The following is a 16820-nucleotide window of genomic DNA, read 5'->3' on the forward strand; positions in this document are numbered from 1 at the left end:
ACTCACCTCACAGAAAGAAGATCTTGCTCGTTGCCTCTCATCGTCTTCACAAGAAGGAACCCACCGTGATGCCATCATTTAGCTTCAGTTAAAATGCTGATGTCTGTAAAGCACCACATGAAAAATGTAGCTCCACCAGGATGTTAAAAAAAATGCTCCAATCCGATTCACACCTCCATACTTGCTGGATTTCTTAATCCATCTGTTTGAGAGATATGAGATGACATATGTGTTTAGTGCATTTAAAAAAATGAATTCAAAGGCAGATTTAGGAATCAGCTGCACAGCAATTACATCTCACACTACTCCAAGAGTCTGTACAAACAACATGAATGAATACCTTGGTTGTTTATAATAGCAGACCACTCGTGATTAATTCTAGACAATCAGCATTATGCAACAGGGTCCTAACCAAACGCTACTTCTAAATGCTGTTTTTGTGTCTCATCCTTGGAGAGCTTCACACTCAGGTGCTTGAAAACAGGCTGATTCAGGGTAATACTATGTGACGGCACATAATAAAAAGGTAGAACAAACTTAATTTGACAGTCAACTGTAATAATAATTCATTTTAACTAACTTAATGAAGTCTAACAATGTTGTAGTAGCCAACACCAGGACTATAACCAGCGTAAAGCACAACAACGTGGAGAGCCAGCGGTGCATTAACTGAATAGCCAGCAACAAGTGGACTGGGGACTGTTGGGAGGCTGGGCGAAATATGTCCGTCGCATTCAAAATTGAGACACGAAACCCCACAGAAACTATTTCTTACAAAATAAAAACACACGAGCTTTATTTGCCGTTTGTGTTTCACGACAAAGCCGACGTTTGTGCTTTTTAGAGGATGGATTTCAATCACTTGATTGAAATCGATGTTTAAATGAGACACGAAGGGAGCATGCCGAGCTGTTGTTCCCGAGCGCTCAACAAAAGAAGCTTTTCCCTTTGTTACTTTACATAAAATACCACAATAAAAGCGGTCCAAACGTCCACACGAGGCACTGCTGCCCCTTTTGCGTGTTTATGGAAGCTCCCTGTAAAACTAGCAAAGTGGGCAAAAGCGACAACCAAGCAAACTGCGGCAACAGGCTGCTAACAGTTAGCCTCCATGCTAACGGTTGGAGTTAAAACAAAGTTACCTGTGTAGTTGAGAAGCGTCATTACAGGCTGTCAACGACGGCGATGCTTATCCATAAAAATCCACAGAAAAAGTACAAACATATCGTGTATGGTCCAGTGTGGAGGGCGTTGTCATAATTTAATAGAGTCTGAGTACAAACGACTTTCCGGTGATTAATCCAAACCTACTCAGTGGAGGCGCATGGTGCAGTTCGGAATTTTTTTTTTTTTTTTTGTGCCTCCACTGTTCCCGACTCCCTGGGAGTCCACCTTCGGTCAACAGGACACTATCAGCCAATCAGGAGCGGGGTTGTATTTGACCGGGCCAATGAGGCGCGAGTTTACAATAAGCTTGTATCTGCGCTTGTAAACGGTGGCGTTTTTTTTAACCGTTCCCGTGAACTATTAGAGCAGTATTCCCGGGAGAACAGGGGAGAAGATGAAAAGATGCATCGTGTAACAAATCCGCAATTCAAGCCGTTCAAAAACTCGTCGTGGTTTTGGTTTAATACGCACAGCAAGGGTGAACGAGGAGTCACATGCCCCGGTTCAAAGTGAGGTCGAGCTGAGCTAGTAATGTGGAGGGCAGTGGTGATTTCACACATACCACACAGCATAAAATCTTTTCTTTCATCTTATCCACGAAGCAGATAGTTAACAATAAATGGACACTCCTTCGCTGCACTTTAGCTGCAGACTGAAATAAGTGCTCGGATTCTCGGGCCCCTGACAAATGCCCCTTTTATGCCTCTCCAACATAAGGAGCCACCTGTTCCTGGGACTGGCAGCTTTTGTTACAGAGGTCAGTTAGGGAGGAGAATTTCACAAAGCTGTCCTGTCCAGCCGGTTCTACTTTCAGTGGGTCCAAGTGGGATATATCAGCTCTGAAAATTGATATAAAACCTAAATACTTAGCATTATATCTTCAAGCAGCTGTTTTTCTTAGATTTATGGTGTACATATTATTTATTAATGCAATTTGAGCTTTTCTCTTACACAGTACCAGTATTGTACTGTTATTAACTTCATTTTAATTTTTTTTTTAAATAACTATATTGTTTATTATTGTGTATTGTAAATGTTGGGGGGGGGGTTTTTTCAATTATTTTTAGTTTCCGTTTGTATGACTTTGTAATTCTGGAGAAATCACTCATTTCAGCCTCCATTAAAGTCAGCTGCACTAAAGCCTGTAGTTATTTAGATCCAAAAACATTTTTTTTATTACAATGTGATGTGTAATGCACATGTAGCACCCATGCACCCATAGTGCTGAAATTGCACTAATTCTTTCAGACATGTAATGCTGATATAAACACATATTTATGTCACACACATTTATATTAAAAGGTTTTTGTGCATTTGTTTAGCTGGACTACACAGCTCACTTGAGATTATATTGGGCTGAATGTGGCCTGTTAATTAAAGGTAGTTTGACACCCCCGCTTTAAAATATTACAACTATATTGAAGTTTGGTCCATAGTAAACTGAGAAATGCTATTGACATCCAATTGTAAGATATTATACATGAACTTTTTCTGTAATTGTGAATATTTACAGTGGTGCATTGCTGCTTTTGCTTCTGAAAAAGATCAGACTACTTCTTCCACTACTGTAAAAAGTACTGACTACAAATTTAGGGGTTGCAATAATGTAATTCAGTTGTAGCTCTTACTTTATCACTGTTGGAGGTCTGGTGAGTCAAAAAGGCAAAGTCTATTCACTGTCCCAAGAGATGGTTTTCTTTATGGCACGTTGTGCTCAGTGCTTAAGCAAAGGGAGTCACATGTCAAGTGCATACAAAGAGCACAGCAGCTCAGCACAACGAGCTCTCTTTTGTTCATTTTGTAAGTTCACTTACAGTTAAAACCCCCTTTTTAAAACAAAACAATGGCAACCTGATGTTTCAGGATGCTTTTGGTTTAAAGCTTTGCTACTTCAGGGCCTATATAGGTGCCAGTTTTCCATAAAATTAAGAGAAGCTCAACACCATTAAAAAGACATATGAAAAAAAGAAAAAGACTCCAAGCCCCTTTTGTATATCATCAGCCTAAGAAACATATTACACAAGGTCTTCTTTATATTCATAGCTCAGCCAAGGAACCATTGTAAATCAATTAGTACTAAAAACATTCATTCATAAAATCATGTGGGAACATTAATAGTAGAATGCAGAAATCTTAAAAAAACATTTTATTGTATGTTAGAACATAAACTGATACAGAGAAATGACAAAAGTACTCTACAGCAAGTGAAAAAACAAGCAAACACACACAAAGGAGGTAGTAATGGCACTTAGTGTTGACAAGACTTGAACTGTTTCTCCCCTGTGTGTTAAAAGTGATGGAAAATCAGATGAAACTTTAAAAAGGCATCGCACAGGTGGAGAACAAATAAAAAAAAACCCAACTTCCTTTCATTTTAGGTTTTGTTGGTATTCCTCACATGCAGTGGTTATTGAATGCTTTACATTTCATAAAAGAAGCAGTACACCTGGGATGATTGGATGCTTTAGATATAGAGTTAGAACAGCATTCCCCCCACTTAACACTACACGTTTTAAACCTGAATCACCTGTGTCAAAGCAACAAAGCTCCGACTTATCCTCAAGCATGCGCTTTTTGTGTTCAAATCTCCAGTTAAATGTTGCAGTGTGTGTTGTTAAAAATGTTAACATGTTCGGAACCAGGAATGTTATGATTGGGATCAGATGTCACCATAGCAGCTGTAAGTCAATGGCATCTCACAGGAAGTGTCTGGGCTTGCTGTCCGATGACATCTGCTCGACAGTCGCCTCTATCGCCGGCCCTCTCTTTAAATCTTATATTTCATCTTCCCGGTGTCGCTGATCACGCAAATGTGCTAAAAGAAGCACCAAAGCACAGGTCTTTATTGTGTTACTGGATTCCCAATACAGTCGTCAAAAAAAAAAGAAAGAAAGAAAGAAGCCAGACACTGACTTACACTGAGATCTCTAAAATACTCATTGTAGTCTAAAGCATATCCAACCACAAAACGATTGGGTATCTCAAAGCCGACATCTGAAAGCACAAAACGACAAAGGCAAATATTTCCAATAGTTTGGGACTCGGCAAATGCAACAATTTTTTTAACTGTGAATGACTCACTGAGTCATAAAAGGGTTGGTCAGGTACGTACAGTCAGGAACACATGCTGAGCTATGCGGCACTCTCTTCACCAGCAATCTGAGGGAAACAAAAGCAGACATTATTTACAACAGCCGACTCAAACCGTCTCAGGAGACAGCGTCACTTCAAAAAAACCTGCGGTACCTGAGATCTGCATCACAATGTTAGTCTTTGCCTCTCTGTGTGTCTGTGTGTGTGTCTCAACTGAAAGGGGAAAACAGTGATTCGCAAAGCAGGAAATTGAGCTGGTTTTGTTTGGCGGCTTTACCCTGCTACTTTGATCATTTTGGGCCCGAAGGCTTCGACGTGCTTCAGGAGAGTCTTCATCGTCTTTCCGGTGCCTACAATGCCCTGTGAGGGTGGGGGTGGAAGATGTAGAAACTGGACTGAGAAAGTAATAACATGGCAGTGAGGAAAAAAAAAGAACAAAAACTCAATTCTTCTTTCTCTGGACTAGAAGTGATACAGAAACTAAGTGCAGTCAGTGTCACACTGTACTCAAATTACGCAACTGTTTACAAGCATTCACTAGGAATTACTTGAATTCACTGAAAAGAGGAATTTAAACACAAACATGTGATATTCAATCAAAAAAAAAAAAAAAACGTCATCTGACCTCTTGCTCTACGATGTAGGCAAACGCTGAGGCGAACCAAAGCCACAACAGTACGCTCGATCATGTCAGTGTGCCGCTGGTCAGTACGCACTACAAATATGTGAAATGTGTGACTGTCCTCACACATTTTTCATCTGTCACTGAATATGAGCCAGAACAGACTAACAGCCTTAGCCTAATTATAATACTGCAGGAATTTAAGATTTTAAAACCTATTTTACTTATTTTTAAATGCACTTTGCTTGTTTCCTTCTCTCATTTCATTTAAATTAAATGACCCATATTTAAATTCCTTACACAAAATAACTATTATGATGTAGTATGATCTGTTTTCTGTCAAGTCAGCTCAAGAGCCTCTCACTACCACAGTGAATGCTTTATAAATACTTTATTATCACAGTCCTGGTAAAAGTGGGGTTTCTATACAGAGGTCAGTCACTACATTGGCTGCACTTGCCAATAATGCCAAATCCTGTGCTCAAAACGTTGGTATTACTTTTGACAGGTGTTTGAGTTTTGAATCTCATGTGTCTAAGCTCATCCAGTCATCTAAGAAATATCGCTAAAATCCTTTGCTGTGAGCCCCGAACTACACACTTGCTTCCCTTCACTGGCTCCCAGTGAAATTCAGACCACACTGCAGATTTTTATCAATCACAAAGCCCTGCATGGCCTGCTGAGGTGTTATATCACCTGATCTCTGATCACCTGATCCGGGTCTTTTAACTGCTCCACGCAGGGGCGTCTCCAGAATTTTTTCATAGGGGTGGCCATATGGGAGGTGGGGGGGGGGCACAAAAAACAGAACTTCCAGTTTTATTATGCTGTTGTCAAACACAGGTTACTTGAAAAATATGGCAAAAAAGAGAGGAAGAAAATATATATACGCTTAGTTAATTTCCTGATATTAAAGTTGATATCACTGAAAATCGGTACCTGTGTGTATTTGTAGGTACTGTTTGTTGGGATATGTACACTTCTTTAAAGTATTCTCCTATCTCTCTCGTATCTAGTGAAACATTTTGTAACCTTGTGTGTTTCAGTGCGTTAGTATTAAAGTCATTACTATCTATCAGTGCTTGTATTTTACCCCTTGTAAATACCATGGAGTGATGACTGCCATTTTACAATACTGATAGCAAAAAGGGTTTTTTACTGACCAACCCACTGCACAAGTCAAAACTAAGACAAGGTTGTCTTTTTAAAAATGCAATTGCATAACAAGTACACAGCAGTATCTATGTCTTATAAATATGGAAAATTCTGCCTGTGGAAATCCTGTCGGCTGAGTCATCGACCTCCTTAGAGCCTTTCCTGATTTTGACTTTTTATTTCCTTTTAACTCTGTTACTTCCTGTAAAATGTGACGCACCTGATGTAATGTATTGGTTTTTGTGAGACGCTAAGTCTTTCCATCTTGCTTTATCCCGATGACGTTGACACACAATAAAGATTTTAATATTACTTAAAGCTGAAGCGGCCACAGATTGCGAGTTCCCTGTCACACACAGTTGTGCACTGACTAAAGGGAGCTGTTTCAAAATGTTTACTCCTACAATCTTTTTACAGTAAGTATCATGAATGCCCACGATGATGACTGCAGGCCTACATTTCCTTTTTATTTTTTTGCAGTGCACCTATTCCAGTATGTAGGGCAAGGCAAGATTTTCAATGATGTTAGTTAAAACACACACACACACACACACACACACACACACACACACACACACACACACAAAGCAATAAATCTATTTGGTTTCTCAAATATGGGTCAGGCAATTAAAAAGTGTCCTCATGTTGAATTCAGGACCTTCAAGAAGAAGATAAAAATTTTAAATGAGTTTTCCTGACCTGGAAAACATCATCATCAACAACAACAACAACAACAAGGAACACAATAAGGTCCATTTGGTGAACACGGGGAAAAGCAGAGTAGCAAAAACATGGCTGACTCACCTCCACAACCAGAACATTCTTATGGAGCGAGCATGTCGAGGAGAAAAGAGAGGGCAGGAACAAACAATTACTCTTGATTGAAAACTGATAATCTGCTCCACACTTACTCCAAGACTAAAACTCACACGTTTAAAAAAAAGACAAAAGCCATTTAGAGGTGATTTAAGAAGCAATTAATTATAAACAGAGAAATACACTTTGTTGTGTTCTAAAGTGCAAAACAAAACCAACTGACAAATAATGTTTCAGGAAATGATCAGGCTGCAGCTGAAATAAAAGGAGAAGTACTGAAATATGGCCAATATCAGCTAAACCAACCACATTTTTTCATACACTACATCCGCGAGACTCTTTGCATTTATGATATCAGTGATTCAGCTAAACGAATGATCCTAATCCAGATTGGAAAGCTATGTTCCTGCAGCGCTGCCCTGAATGTCGCACAGAAATAGCTGAAATTCTGCGAATGTCTGTCTAATAAACTGAAGACGACTGGGCAGTGTCTTTATTAAGAGCCGCTATCTGGGCTTCGCTTCAACTTAGCTAGGACACGATGAAAAGTGAAACTCTCTAACTGCCGGAGTTTACTCCACTTTTTTAAACAAAGGGTTCATCCGAGGGTGCAGTCGTGCTTTGTTTAGGAATCATTATTCATCCAGATTTATTTAGAGCGCACTAAACCCTGGAGAAATGCAAAAGCAATGAGCTATACAAGATATGTAAAGCTCACTGTCTGAAAACTACATTTCAGGGAGGTCAAAAAGCAAATGAACAGTAATGTGTACACTGTTAAACAATTAGGTAACCTCTTCCTGGAAAGCATCACCTCATTCTGTTAGGACCTGGGACAAAAATTAGCAGCACGTCACAGTGAGCTCAGGGATTTCACAAGCACACTAAAGATTCTGTGAGGAAAGCAGTGAGTCAAGCCTACTACCTCATATCCTATTCAAGTTTTAGGCACCTGGCTACTGTGTGCATGTACTGCTGAGGTATGCGTATGACTGTGAATGTTCATATCAGCTGACTTTAATTATCTAAAAATACCACTGCTGACTTGTAACTCCCATAGTAACGGTTAATGATTCATCCCTCTGTATGCTTACATAGATATGTGCACGTGTGTGTGTGTGAGTGGGAGTTAAAGCTGCTTACTTGGCAAAAAGGTTGTACACAGATTCTTTTATAAGAAATATATGGGTATGAACAGCAGAGCTCACATAATTGTGAGATGGTTCAAATCTCTGGTGAAAATTGGAATTTAGGCCGGTTTTATTTATTAATTTTTTTCTAATAAACCAGATTTAGTAAACAGAAATGTGGTTTGAATGCTCTGTTATGCCAAACACATTTACTTAATGCTAAGAGGAGTGCTGTGTGCTCTCTATAGGCTCATCTTGTCTGTCTTTTTCTTTTCTTTCTTTCTTTATTTAATTGTGTAATTTAGGCCACTTTCCCTGCTGAATAGTCTTTGAACCTTTTAGGACTTTCCAGATAAGCACACAAATATTTTCTCATTAGTTTTTATTTCAATTTTTTGTTTTGAATTCTGCTTATTTTCAGTTAGTTTCTTGTTTCAGTTTAGTTTTTATTGTATAAAATGTTTACTTTTACTTTAGTCTGAATTAGTTTCAGTGTTAGTTTCCATCTTTGTATTCACCATTGTATGGTGGGCACATGTCCAAGGCAAGATTTGGGCAAATCAGCAGAGGTATTACAATAAAAACACAAAACCATTTGAAAGCAGTTGACTCACTGTCCCATGGACATCTAAAGACATCCATCAACGCCTCATCAGGCATGTTGTAACTACATTTTTACCAACCTAAAACTAAGGGTATTTCCTCTATACTTTTAATTTTATTTCAGTTAGTTTTCAAAGTTCACAATATTGTTTCAGATAGTTTTAATATTTTTTAATTTGTTGCTTTTATTTTTGTTTTAGTTGACTAAAATGTTTTAGTTTGGTTTAATTTCACTTTAATAATACCTCTAGTGGTCACTCAGCACTATGAATGATCTGCTGCCGTCACAGAACCCCATCATGCTGTAATCAGTGATGATTATTCTTTCTAAATCAAACTAGTTACATGTCATGTAATCAGGGCCTTTAATGTTAGATTGAGTCCTTCCTAACCTGCTGTAAACAAACAAATAAAATGTTTTCTTTGTCATATATACAATTATGTATATATGTATTTTACAAGAAAACAGGATGAAAGCATCTAAAAGTTTTGCTTTTCTTATTTCCAATCCTGGAAATGATTTTACAACTCTTTATAATAAGGTGACTGTCATCACCACAAGTCTGCACTGTTTCACTGAGACCCTTTGTTAGGTGGCATGCACTATCAAAGGCTGGCAACAGCCTGCACACACACTCGAGTTCTGTGAGCTACCATCTCTAATTACAGGATAACACGACGAGCCGTAGAAGAGGGACTGTGTTAAGTAAATCTGTCATCCCCTTGATCTACCAAGGTACGCACTCAGTATGGCCTCCAATTTACACCATACATTTTGCTTCACTTGAGATAAAATGGAATAAACCTTTTGTCATAGCTGGCATGTGATCAGCGCTAGGTGTGTCAGAAACTGCCATCTTTGATCTCATTCACTGAAGTGAGGCAAACAGCACATTAGAGGGAAGGGTGCCCTCTTGAGGCTGCTGTCTATCAACAATCACCATCTCCATGCTACCTATTTTTACAAAAGCAGGGCCCATCATAAGGCTCAGACGTCTCAATGATAATGAAAATCTTACCTTTCCAGCTAATAAAGACAAGTCCTCTCCTCCGAGGATGTGAAGATCCTCTGTTGACTCGTCATTCTGTGGACATAAAATACAGGAGAAATATTTTCAATTATCCATTCATCTATCTATAAGAGATATGATCTCTCAAGAATGCACTGAGTCTATCCTGGAGCTTCATCTCATTTGGACATGGCTGAAAAAACACCTCACCCAGGAGGCATTAGGGGTGGGGGGAAAAATCGATACTGTGTAGTATCGTGATATTTTGTTTGCTAATAATGTATCGATACAGGGACAGCAGAAATCGATATTTTGTTACAAAAAAAGTTTTTGTGCTCTGACTTCAGAGCATGCTGATCAGCTCCTTTTTCTGAGCAAGAACCCTGACATTCCTTCACTGTCCAAATGTGTTTAACTTTTTTTTGGCAGCAATAAACATGTCAGTTTACTTATTTTAATTTAAGACATGTTTTATTTTAATTAAGTTTAAAACTTTTTTATTTAATGTAAAATTATATTTTGTTTTAATTTACTTTCAAATTCTTCAGTTGCTGAATGGGCTGCATAGTTTTCACAAATTGCATAGTTCAGAATAGCTATAATTGTACCAGATGGTTGCATTCAGTTAAGTTGGACTAGACTGTAATACAAACCGTTCAGTTTGTCAACAATAAAACTGACTGAAATGAGAGAAAGACTGAGTGCGAGACTTTGATATTAGATAAAATGAATATTGATAAAGTTTACCTTTATGTACAGAATCTGAATATCGCAGATATTTTAAAAAATCGCAATAATATCGTATCGTGCATTAAGTATTGTGATAATATTGTATCGTGGGATGTATGGTGATTCCCACCTCTAGGAGGCATGCAAGTCCAATGCCCGAACCAGCTCAACTTGTTTAATGAGGTATATCTGTTCAATTCCTCATTAACTCAGATATAATCAACTAATCACATGACAGCAACTCAAAGCTTTTATGTATGTAGACATGGTTAAAATGACCAGCTGAAGTTCAAATCGAGTTTCAGAATAAGGATAAAAGAGGAATTAAGTGACTCTGAGCATAGCTTGGCTGTGACTGTGCCAGACCGGTCTGAGTATTTCAGAAACTGCTGATCTACTTGGATTTTCCCACAGAACCATCTCTAGGGTTCATAGAGAATTGTCCAAAAAAGAGAAAATATTCAGTAAGTGCCAGTTCTCTGCGTGAAGATGCATTGTTGATGCCAGAGGTCAGAGGAGAGACTTCATTGATCTGATAGAAAGGCAACAGTAACTCAGATATATCTGTATGCACATCACACTGAACCCTGGAGCAGATTGGCTGTCACAGCAGAAGACCACACCGGGTGCCACCTTCGTCATCTAAGAACAGGGAATAATTCTCCACAGAGAAGTTTAACCCTGTGTAGCTTGAAGGTGTACCCAATAAAGTGGCCAGTGAGGGTATCTCACCAGCAGTACTTCACAGCTAAAAAAAATTGTCAGCAATCACATCAAATCATAACAGCACTTTCAAGGCAAAGTTAGAGGAAGACACCAATGTTCTAATGCATGAAAAATAATACACATCTTGTGACTAACTCTAAACTCACAGGTGATACTTTTGAGCGTGAAAATGCTTTCCACTTCTCACACAAATGCCACTCAAGATAAACTGTCAGCTTTCTTTGCTGGAGTGGGCAACAGCTCACCAAGTAACTCTTGAGACGAATGAAGTGTACCGTCATGGGGATTGTGCGGTTGGAGTTGTGGCTAAGGTCCTTGATCCTGTCCACCAGGTCGGCACAAAACTGGTAACCTCCTTTCAGCACGCACAGGACCACAATGGCGTGGTTCCCCAGGTCATCCATGATGTTTCTAGCGAGACGTTCTGTTCTGTGTACAATGAAGAAAAGGTGAATTACCTCTAAAAGACCTCTTTTCTCGTCAGTTAAGACAGTTTTGAAATCCCTGTCGGTCCACAACCATATGTGATGTTTAAATTTGTTTAGCTTTGTGTTATTATTTCACCATATTGAATAATTCTGGTTAAATATGCAAAGACAGGTAAACTGATTGATTAACCGTTTACTACATTTAAATAAATGTTTTAAATATTTTATAAGAAAGAAAAACAGATGGCTCACATGTGATTTAAACTGACTACTGGCAAAGCACTTTTTGACACTAATTGAGCACCTAAAACGCTTATTCAGCCAGTCGCACGCACATTCCTGCTGCACTTTTTATTCTATGCCTAAGCAACTTGTTTAAACATCTGACCACAACTATACATAGTAGTACATGCCCATGCTTCAGTACTGTTCCGCCCGCTCATGCTGTTTGACATGAAATGATAATCATAAGGTGTTCTACGTGCGTAAATTCTAAAAATGGTTGATTTGAGCCCATTGCTAGCTGGTTGCCAGAGAACCTCTTTTGTAGATATAAATTACAACTACTGTTATTACATAAAACTGACATAGTTCTGTTAGTGCACGGGTATTAAGAACAGATCATTTTAGACCTTTGTTAGACGATTGCTGGGAAACATCATGATGTCATGATATCGGTAATAGATTAAAAACTTCAGGTGCATAAAATGTACCCGTGTGCCAAGTTTGGTTATTCGGCTCCTGATCGTGTAACGGCAGGTAGCAGAAACATAAACAAACCCACATACAGAGCTTTTGTGTTTTACAGTAAGATAAAAAGCTTTGTGTCACGTGACAAAAACACTAATTATTTAATTAAAAATTCATTTTCTGATTTCTTTTATAGACATACAGAAGTTAATAAGTACTATTTAAAACAAAGTATGATTGAACTCCTGCTGGCTTTTCTCTTTTTACCAAAAAAGTATGAATACACGCGGGGAGTTACTGTGGGATTTGAGCTTTCATTGGGGAGCTGTGGTTTTTTATTTGTTTTGTTTGTTTCTTTGGGGAATTTCTAAGCTTTACCAGGATTCATTTCAATAAAAGCATGCCAAAACCTCCGTCAAGTTCATATCGCATAATCTGTGCATGATATCCCCTGGATTTCCCCAGAAACTGTACAAAGGCTTTTATGCAGCCCCCGTGCAAAAGCATATGGGAACATTACTTCCTTGATGCACGATTTTATCAAAGAACAAAGAAAGCGACTTCCCAGTTGTAGCCATGTACCTGTCCATAATCACGCCATGCGGGATGATGACACAGTCTAAATCTCCGGAGTAGTGTGCTGGATAGCTGAAGAGATCTAAACTGTAGCCTGGCCAGTCATCTTTAATCTGCAGGGGGGGAGATAAACGCAAACATCATGTTTCTGCTGTACTACAAGGAGAAAAACAGCGGGTACGAGTTTTATCTTGTTTGCACCAGAAGCGCATGTGACTTTAAGCAATCTGCAAGGCGCGCAAAGTTGTCTGCCTGCGCAAATTGTGCATCCATACACGAGCGACGCTTTTCTTCGACACTTGTCCCTTCCCCGTCAGCCCCCTAATTTAATTACCACAATCCCCTCGCTTCTTCCTTCGGACTGGACGGCAAATTCTGCCATGTTGTTTTTCCACCGCCACAAAAGGAGCTTTTGTCTCAGGAAAGTTGATAGAGGGAGTTGGCACCAACAGGAGAGAGGAGGAGCATCGGGGTGAAGGAATGTTAGGAAACCGAACACTTTGCATTTCTCGCTGTCAAACAGCAACCATCCAGCAGGGGCGCTCTAACATTACATTTACATGTAGTGCTGCTTTTCATGGGGCCCCACCTTTCTGTGTGTACCTGTTCAAGGGCTAGTAATGAAGTGATCACTTTTTGGCACAAAACCGGGCAGTGTTGGAGAGAATACCCAAAACTAACAGTATACTACAGCATACAATCATGAGGAAAATCATGCAACAAAAAATATATATATTTATTAAATGTTTTTATTATTCAGAACGGGCAGTGCCGTGGAGATCGTTTCATGAAATCTGCCTTTTTCTAACCATGCATCATTTTTACAAAGTTACAAGTCTTTCAGCTGAAAACTTCTTCTGTAAAAAGGAGAGCAGCTCTGAAATGCAATCATCAGTATTCACCGGAAGGCTTGATATTTGTTGATTTTGAATTGCCATGTTTTTCACATATGCATATCATTCTGCTGTCACTGTTTTTCCATGAGAGGAAAATACACAGAGACTGAATCTGAGTGGTTTTCTGAGAGAAAAGAGTGAAAGAGATGGATCAGCTGCAAAGAAAACAGAAGAGGCGTCATCACTCTGGGGATATAACGAAAGTTTTTAGTGTTGTGCAAGAGTAACTGGGGGAAAAACCCAAAACTGAAATGCTGATTACTGATAGGGTAGGGTTTTACTTCAGTCAAAACATTCCCACTGGGAAATACTGAAAGCAATCTTTCCTGTTCCATATCACAGTGTGGAGGATGTGAAAGTTTTGACAAAATGTGTTAAAGTCGCCATCTAGTGGAAGAAGACAAACACTTCTGGCTCTTCTGTACACAGCTTTTCTTCTGATCAATCATTTTGTCTTCATGTAACTGAATCTTTAAACAGCCTGGATACATGACCCCTCTTAAACATTCATTAAAACGTTGCCTTGTGCCATTATAAAAATAAGAGATGAGTAACAGACTGTAATACAGAAAAATTCAGGGGTCACACCCTGTCTCCTGTGCATGATATAATCTGTGGGTTACAGTGTGTGAATAAGTGAATTTAAGATGAAGCATCCAGGCAATGTGTGAGTGGTAGTTTCACTGCATATTCAAGCAGTATGGGCTCTGCTGAGAAGAGGGAGACACAAGGTGTCTGAGCCACTCATCCATGCCCCTTCCACAGCAGCTGCAATTTAAACAGTGCTTCACTGACAGCTGGAAAACAGATGTCAACAGCAGCATTATATTTCAGTTGGCCTGTGCAGTGTCACCACCTCGGCGGTGTGAGAATTACGCTGCATGACAAAAAAAATCCCTCAAAAATTAAGTAAAACTCAGTCTGCGTGAGTTATCTCACTTGATGTTATTGTTTCAGATGACAAAGCTGCAGGCTTGACACTGGAATAATCTCGCTCATGAGCATCTACTGCAGCACTGCAGAGGCCAGGAGATGAGAAGTCTTGTCAGATTGTTTTTGAGGCCCTCTCTGCTGGTGAGCACAACCCGGCTCCTTCGCTGCCCTCGGGGTGCAGGGGAGCAGTTTGGCTTTGGCACTTCACACTCGCTCAGCAGTCAAGGCCTCTGACCGTCCGCAGACTATACCACCAACTGCTCCCACATACCCTCGGCCCTGTTGTTTGGCCAATTATGAATATTCACTTGCTATGAATGTAATTCTGTCAGACATGCAACTGTCCATTCAGATATTGTCAGCGGTGTTGTTTGTATTTGAAGAATCTGATCATTTTCTCATTTTCTATCAGATTTTGAGCCAAATCACGGACTTCAAGTGATTTTGCTTGAGCAATGTCCTGCATTGTTATCCTACTAAGACACATCATGAGCCACACTAAGAACTGAATTTTAAGCTTACAGAAAAACTCAATAGACCATAAAAATTTATGTAAGGTGTAAGGTGAGACTTCTTTGTTTGAATTTTGGGTTGATGAGGGGAATCCAATCAGAAAAAAATTGGGTTTTAAGGAGGAGGAAGGTAACTGGCAAGTGTAGATGAACAGAGGAGTCGCACCAAGCTGTGAATCATACAAAGCTACTTTGGTCCGAGAATAAATATATCGAGCTGGAAGAAACCAAAATAGGTCTCCTTTAAAGGCCTCCTTCCTCAGCAGGACACAAAGAGCTTGGAGCTTGGTGAGTATGACAGAGTAAGAGATTTTTTTTTTTTGTCTTGGTCTTTGGATTTGTCATGACATGACGTGAATCACATTGATTAATGCAATAACCTATTGTGCAACAATCTAAACCCCTGGGTCCTGACATTCATGTGAATACTATGCAGACATACTAAGCACAACCCACACAGCAGCAACAACCGCCATCAGCAGCAGCCTCCCCCAGCACGACAATTTGTCATCATGAAAAACTGCTCGAGCAACATGACAAGGAGCTCAAGGTGTTGACCGGGCTCCCACGATATCAACAAACATGACAAAAAATTATATTAACAAGACCAAATCTACTTTAGTCTGTAACAACTGCTGAAAAATACTACCAATTAAGAAAGAGCCTGTCAGTGTCAGCCAGTGAGAGGTGCTGATGAGTATATACAGAAGCTTTTGTGGCTCACAGTCAATACACTCTAAGTTTCTGGATGGCACAGTGGTGTAGCACCACTAGTCACAACAAGAAGATTCCCAGTTTGATCCACAACTGGGACCTCTCTGTTTGGAGGTGCTCCAGCTTCCTCCCTCAGTCCAAACACATACCTGTCAGGTTAACTGGTGATTCTAAATTGGACTTGCTTGTGAGGTAGATAAAGTGCTTTAAGTGTACAGAATAAATTGCTCTATGAGTGTATGGCTAAGGTACAACCTGAAGTTAAAAATGCTACATAAACACATGTGTGTTACATCCTCAGTACACACAAAACCCTCTGTTCACTGTAAATACTTGGATTTGGTTCAGTGTGCTTTTATCTGAGTGCATGTGTCCAAATATGTTGAATATGTTTGGACAAGAGCCATCATGAATGGTAGGAAGATGTGGAGCCATTAAGGGAGTGGGGGCTCACTAACCTTGGCTGACTTTCAGTTATCACAGCAGTGATTACCATCGCGCCATTGACGCCTCCGTGTGAGCAAAAACGTAGAGTCGTTGCTGTCTCGTAAAGCCACAATAATAAAAAATGCTGGATGTATGATCGCTCTGCATTACATATCATTTTAATGTGTTGAAAACCCTTTTCCAACAAAGCAAGTCAAGCACAGTGGTGCACATTAACACATGTTGAAAACCCATGAGCTAATTCACAAGAATAGGAAAACAAACAAACAAAAACAAAAAAAAATAGGAGCCTACATTAAGCACACCATAAAAAAAATACAAATACAAACAAATAGGCCACACAACATAAAAAGTGTCTATAAACAAGGTTAAACTGCTCAGAAAACACATTATTTGACAGAATGACTCGTCCCTTCTTTAAGTACTTCATCGTTAACGCTTCCTTGTAAAACTTTGATACTGAGAAGAATCAGCCTGATAGGTATGGAGGCAAGCATGACTTTAAACATCTATATTTGTTTTGGTGTCAGTTCTAGAGTTACTAAAGCACTTCCAGCAGAATAATGCACTGAT

At 39.4% G+C, this 16820-nt stretch overlaps 2 protein-coding genes across 7 annotated transcripts in view; both read right to left on the bottom strand.

Annotated features, from left to right (window-relative positions):
* arhgap21b (Rho GTPase activating protein 21b) overlaps positions 1-1411 on the bottom strand; it is a 38772-nt gene extending 37361 nt beyond the window's left edge. For 4 of the 5 annotated variants that reach the window (XM_026148869.1, XM_026148867.1, XM_026148868.1 and 1 more), the window contains exons 1-2: positions 1143-1411; positions 7-202 (exon numbers count right to left, since the gene is read on the bottom strand). In XM_026148869.1, the coding sequence (XP_026004654.1) occupies positions 7-78 (72 nt within the window). In that variant the 5' untranslated portion in view covers positions 79-202; positions 1143-1411. The remainder of the gene's footprint in view (positions 1-6; positions 203-1142) is intronic. The other variant, XM_026148866.1, reaches the window with a different exon arrangement.
* A 1887-nt stretch (positions 1412-3298) lies between these two features.
* prtfdc1b (phosphoribosyl transferase domain containing 1b) lies at positions 3299-13226 on the bottom strand. 2 transcript variants are annotated; one of them, XM_026148547.1, is made up of 9 exons: positions 13080-13226; positions 12752-12858; positions 11297-11480; positions 9606-9671; positions 6842-6859; positions 4538-4620; positions 4280-4326; positions 4085-4161; positions 3299-3982 (listed from the first exon to the last, which is right to left on the bottom strand). In XM_026148547.1, exons 1-9 carry the CDS (start codon positions 13125-13127, stop codon positions 3935-3937), a joined length of 678 nt encoding a protein of 225 aa, XP_026004332.1. In that variant the 5' UTR covers positions 13128-13226; the 3' UTR covers positions 3299-3934. The 2 variants fall into 2 exon arrangements, with proteins under 2 accessions (XP_026004332.1, XP_026004333.1); XM_026148548.1 differs by lacking the exon at positions 6842-6859.
* Positions 13227-16820: the final 3594 nt, after the last annotated feature.

The sequence above is a fragment of the Astatotilapia calliptera genome, chromosome 18 (genome assembly GCF_900246225.1).
Source record: "Astatotilapia calliptera chromosome 18, fAstCal1.2, whole genome shotgun sequence".
NCBI lineage: Eukaryota > Metazoa > Chordata > Actinopteri > Cichliformes > Cichlidae > Astatotilapia > Astatotilapia calliptera.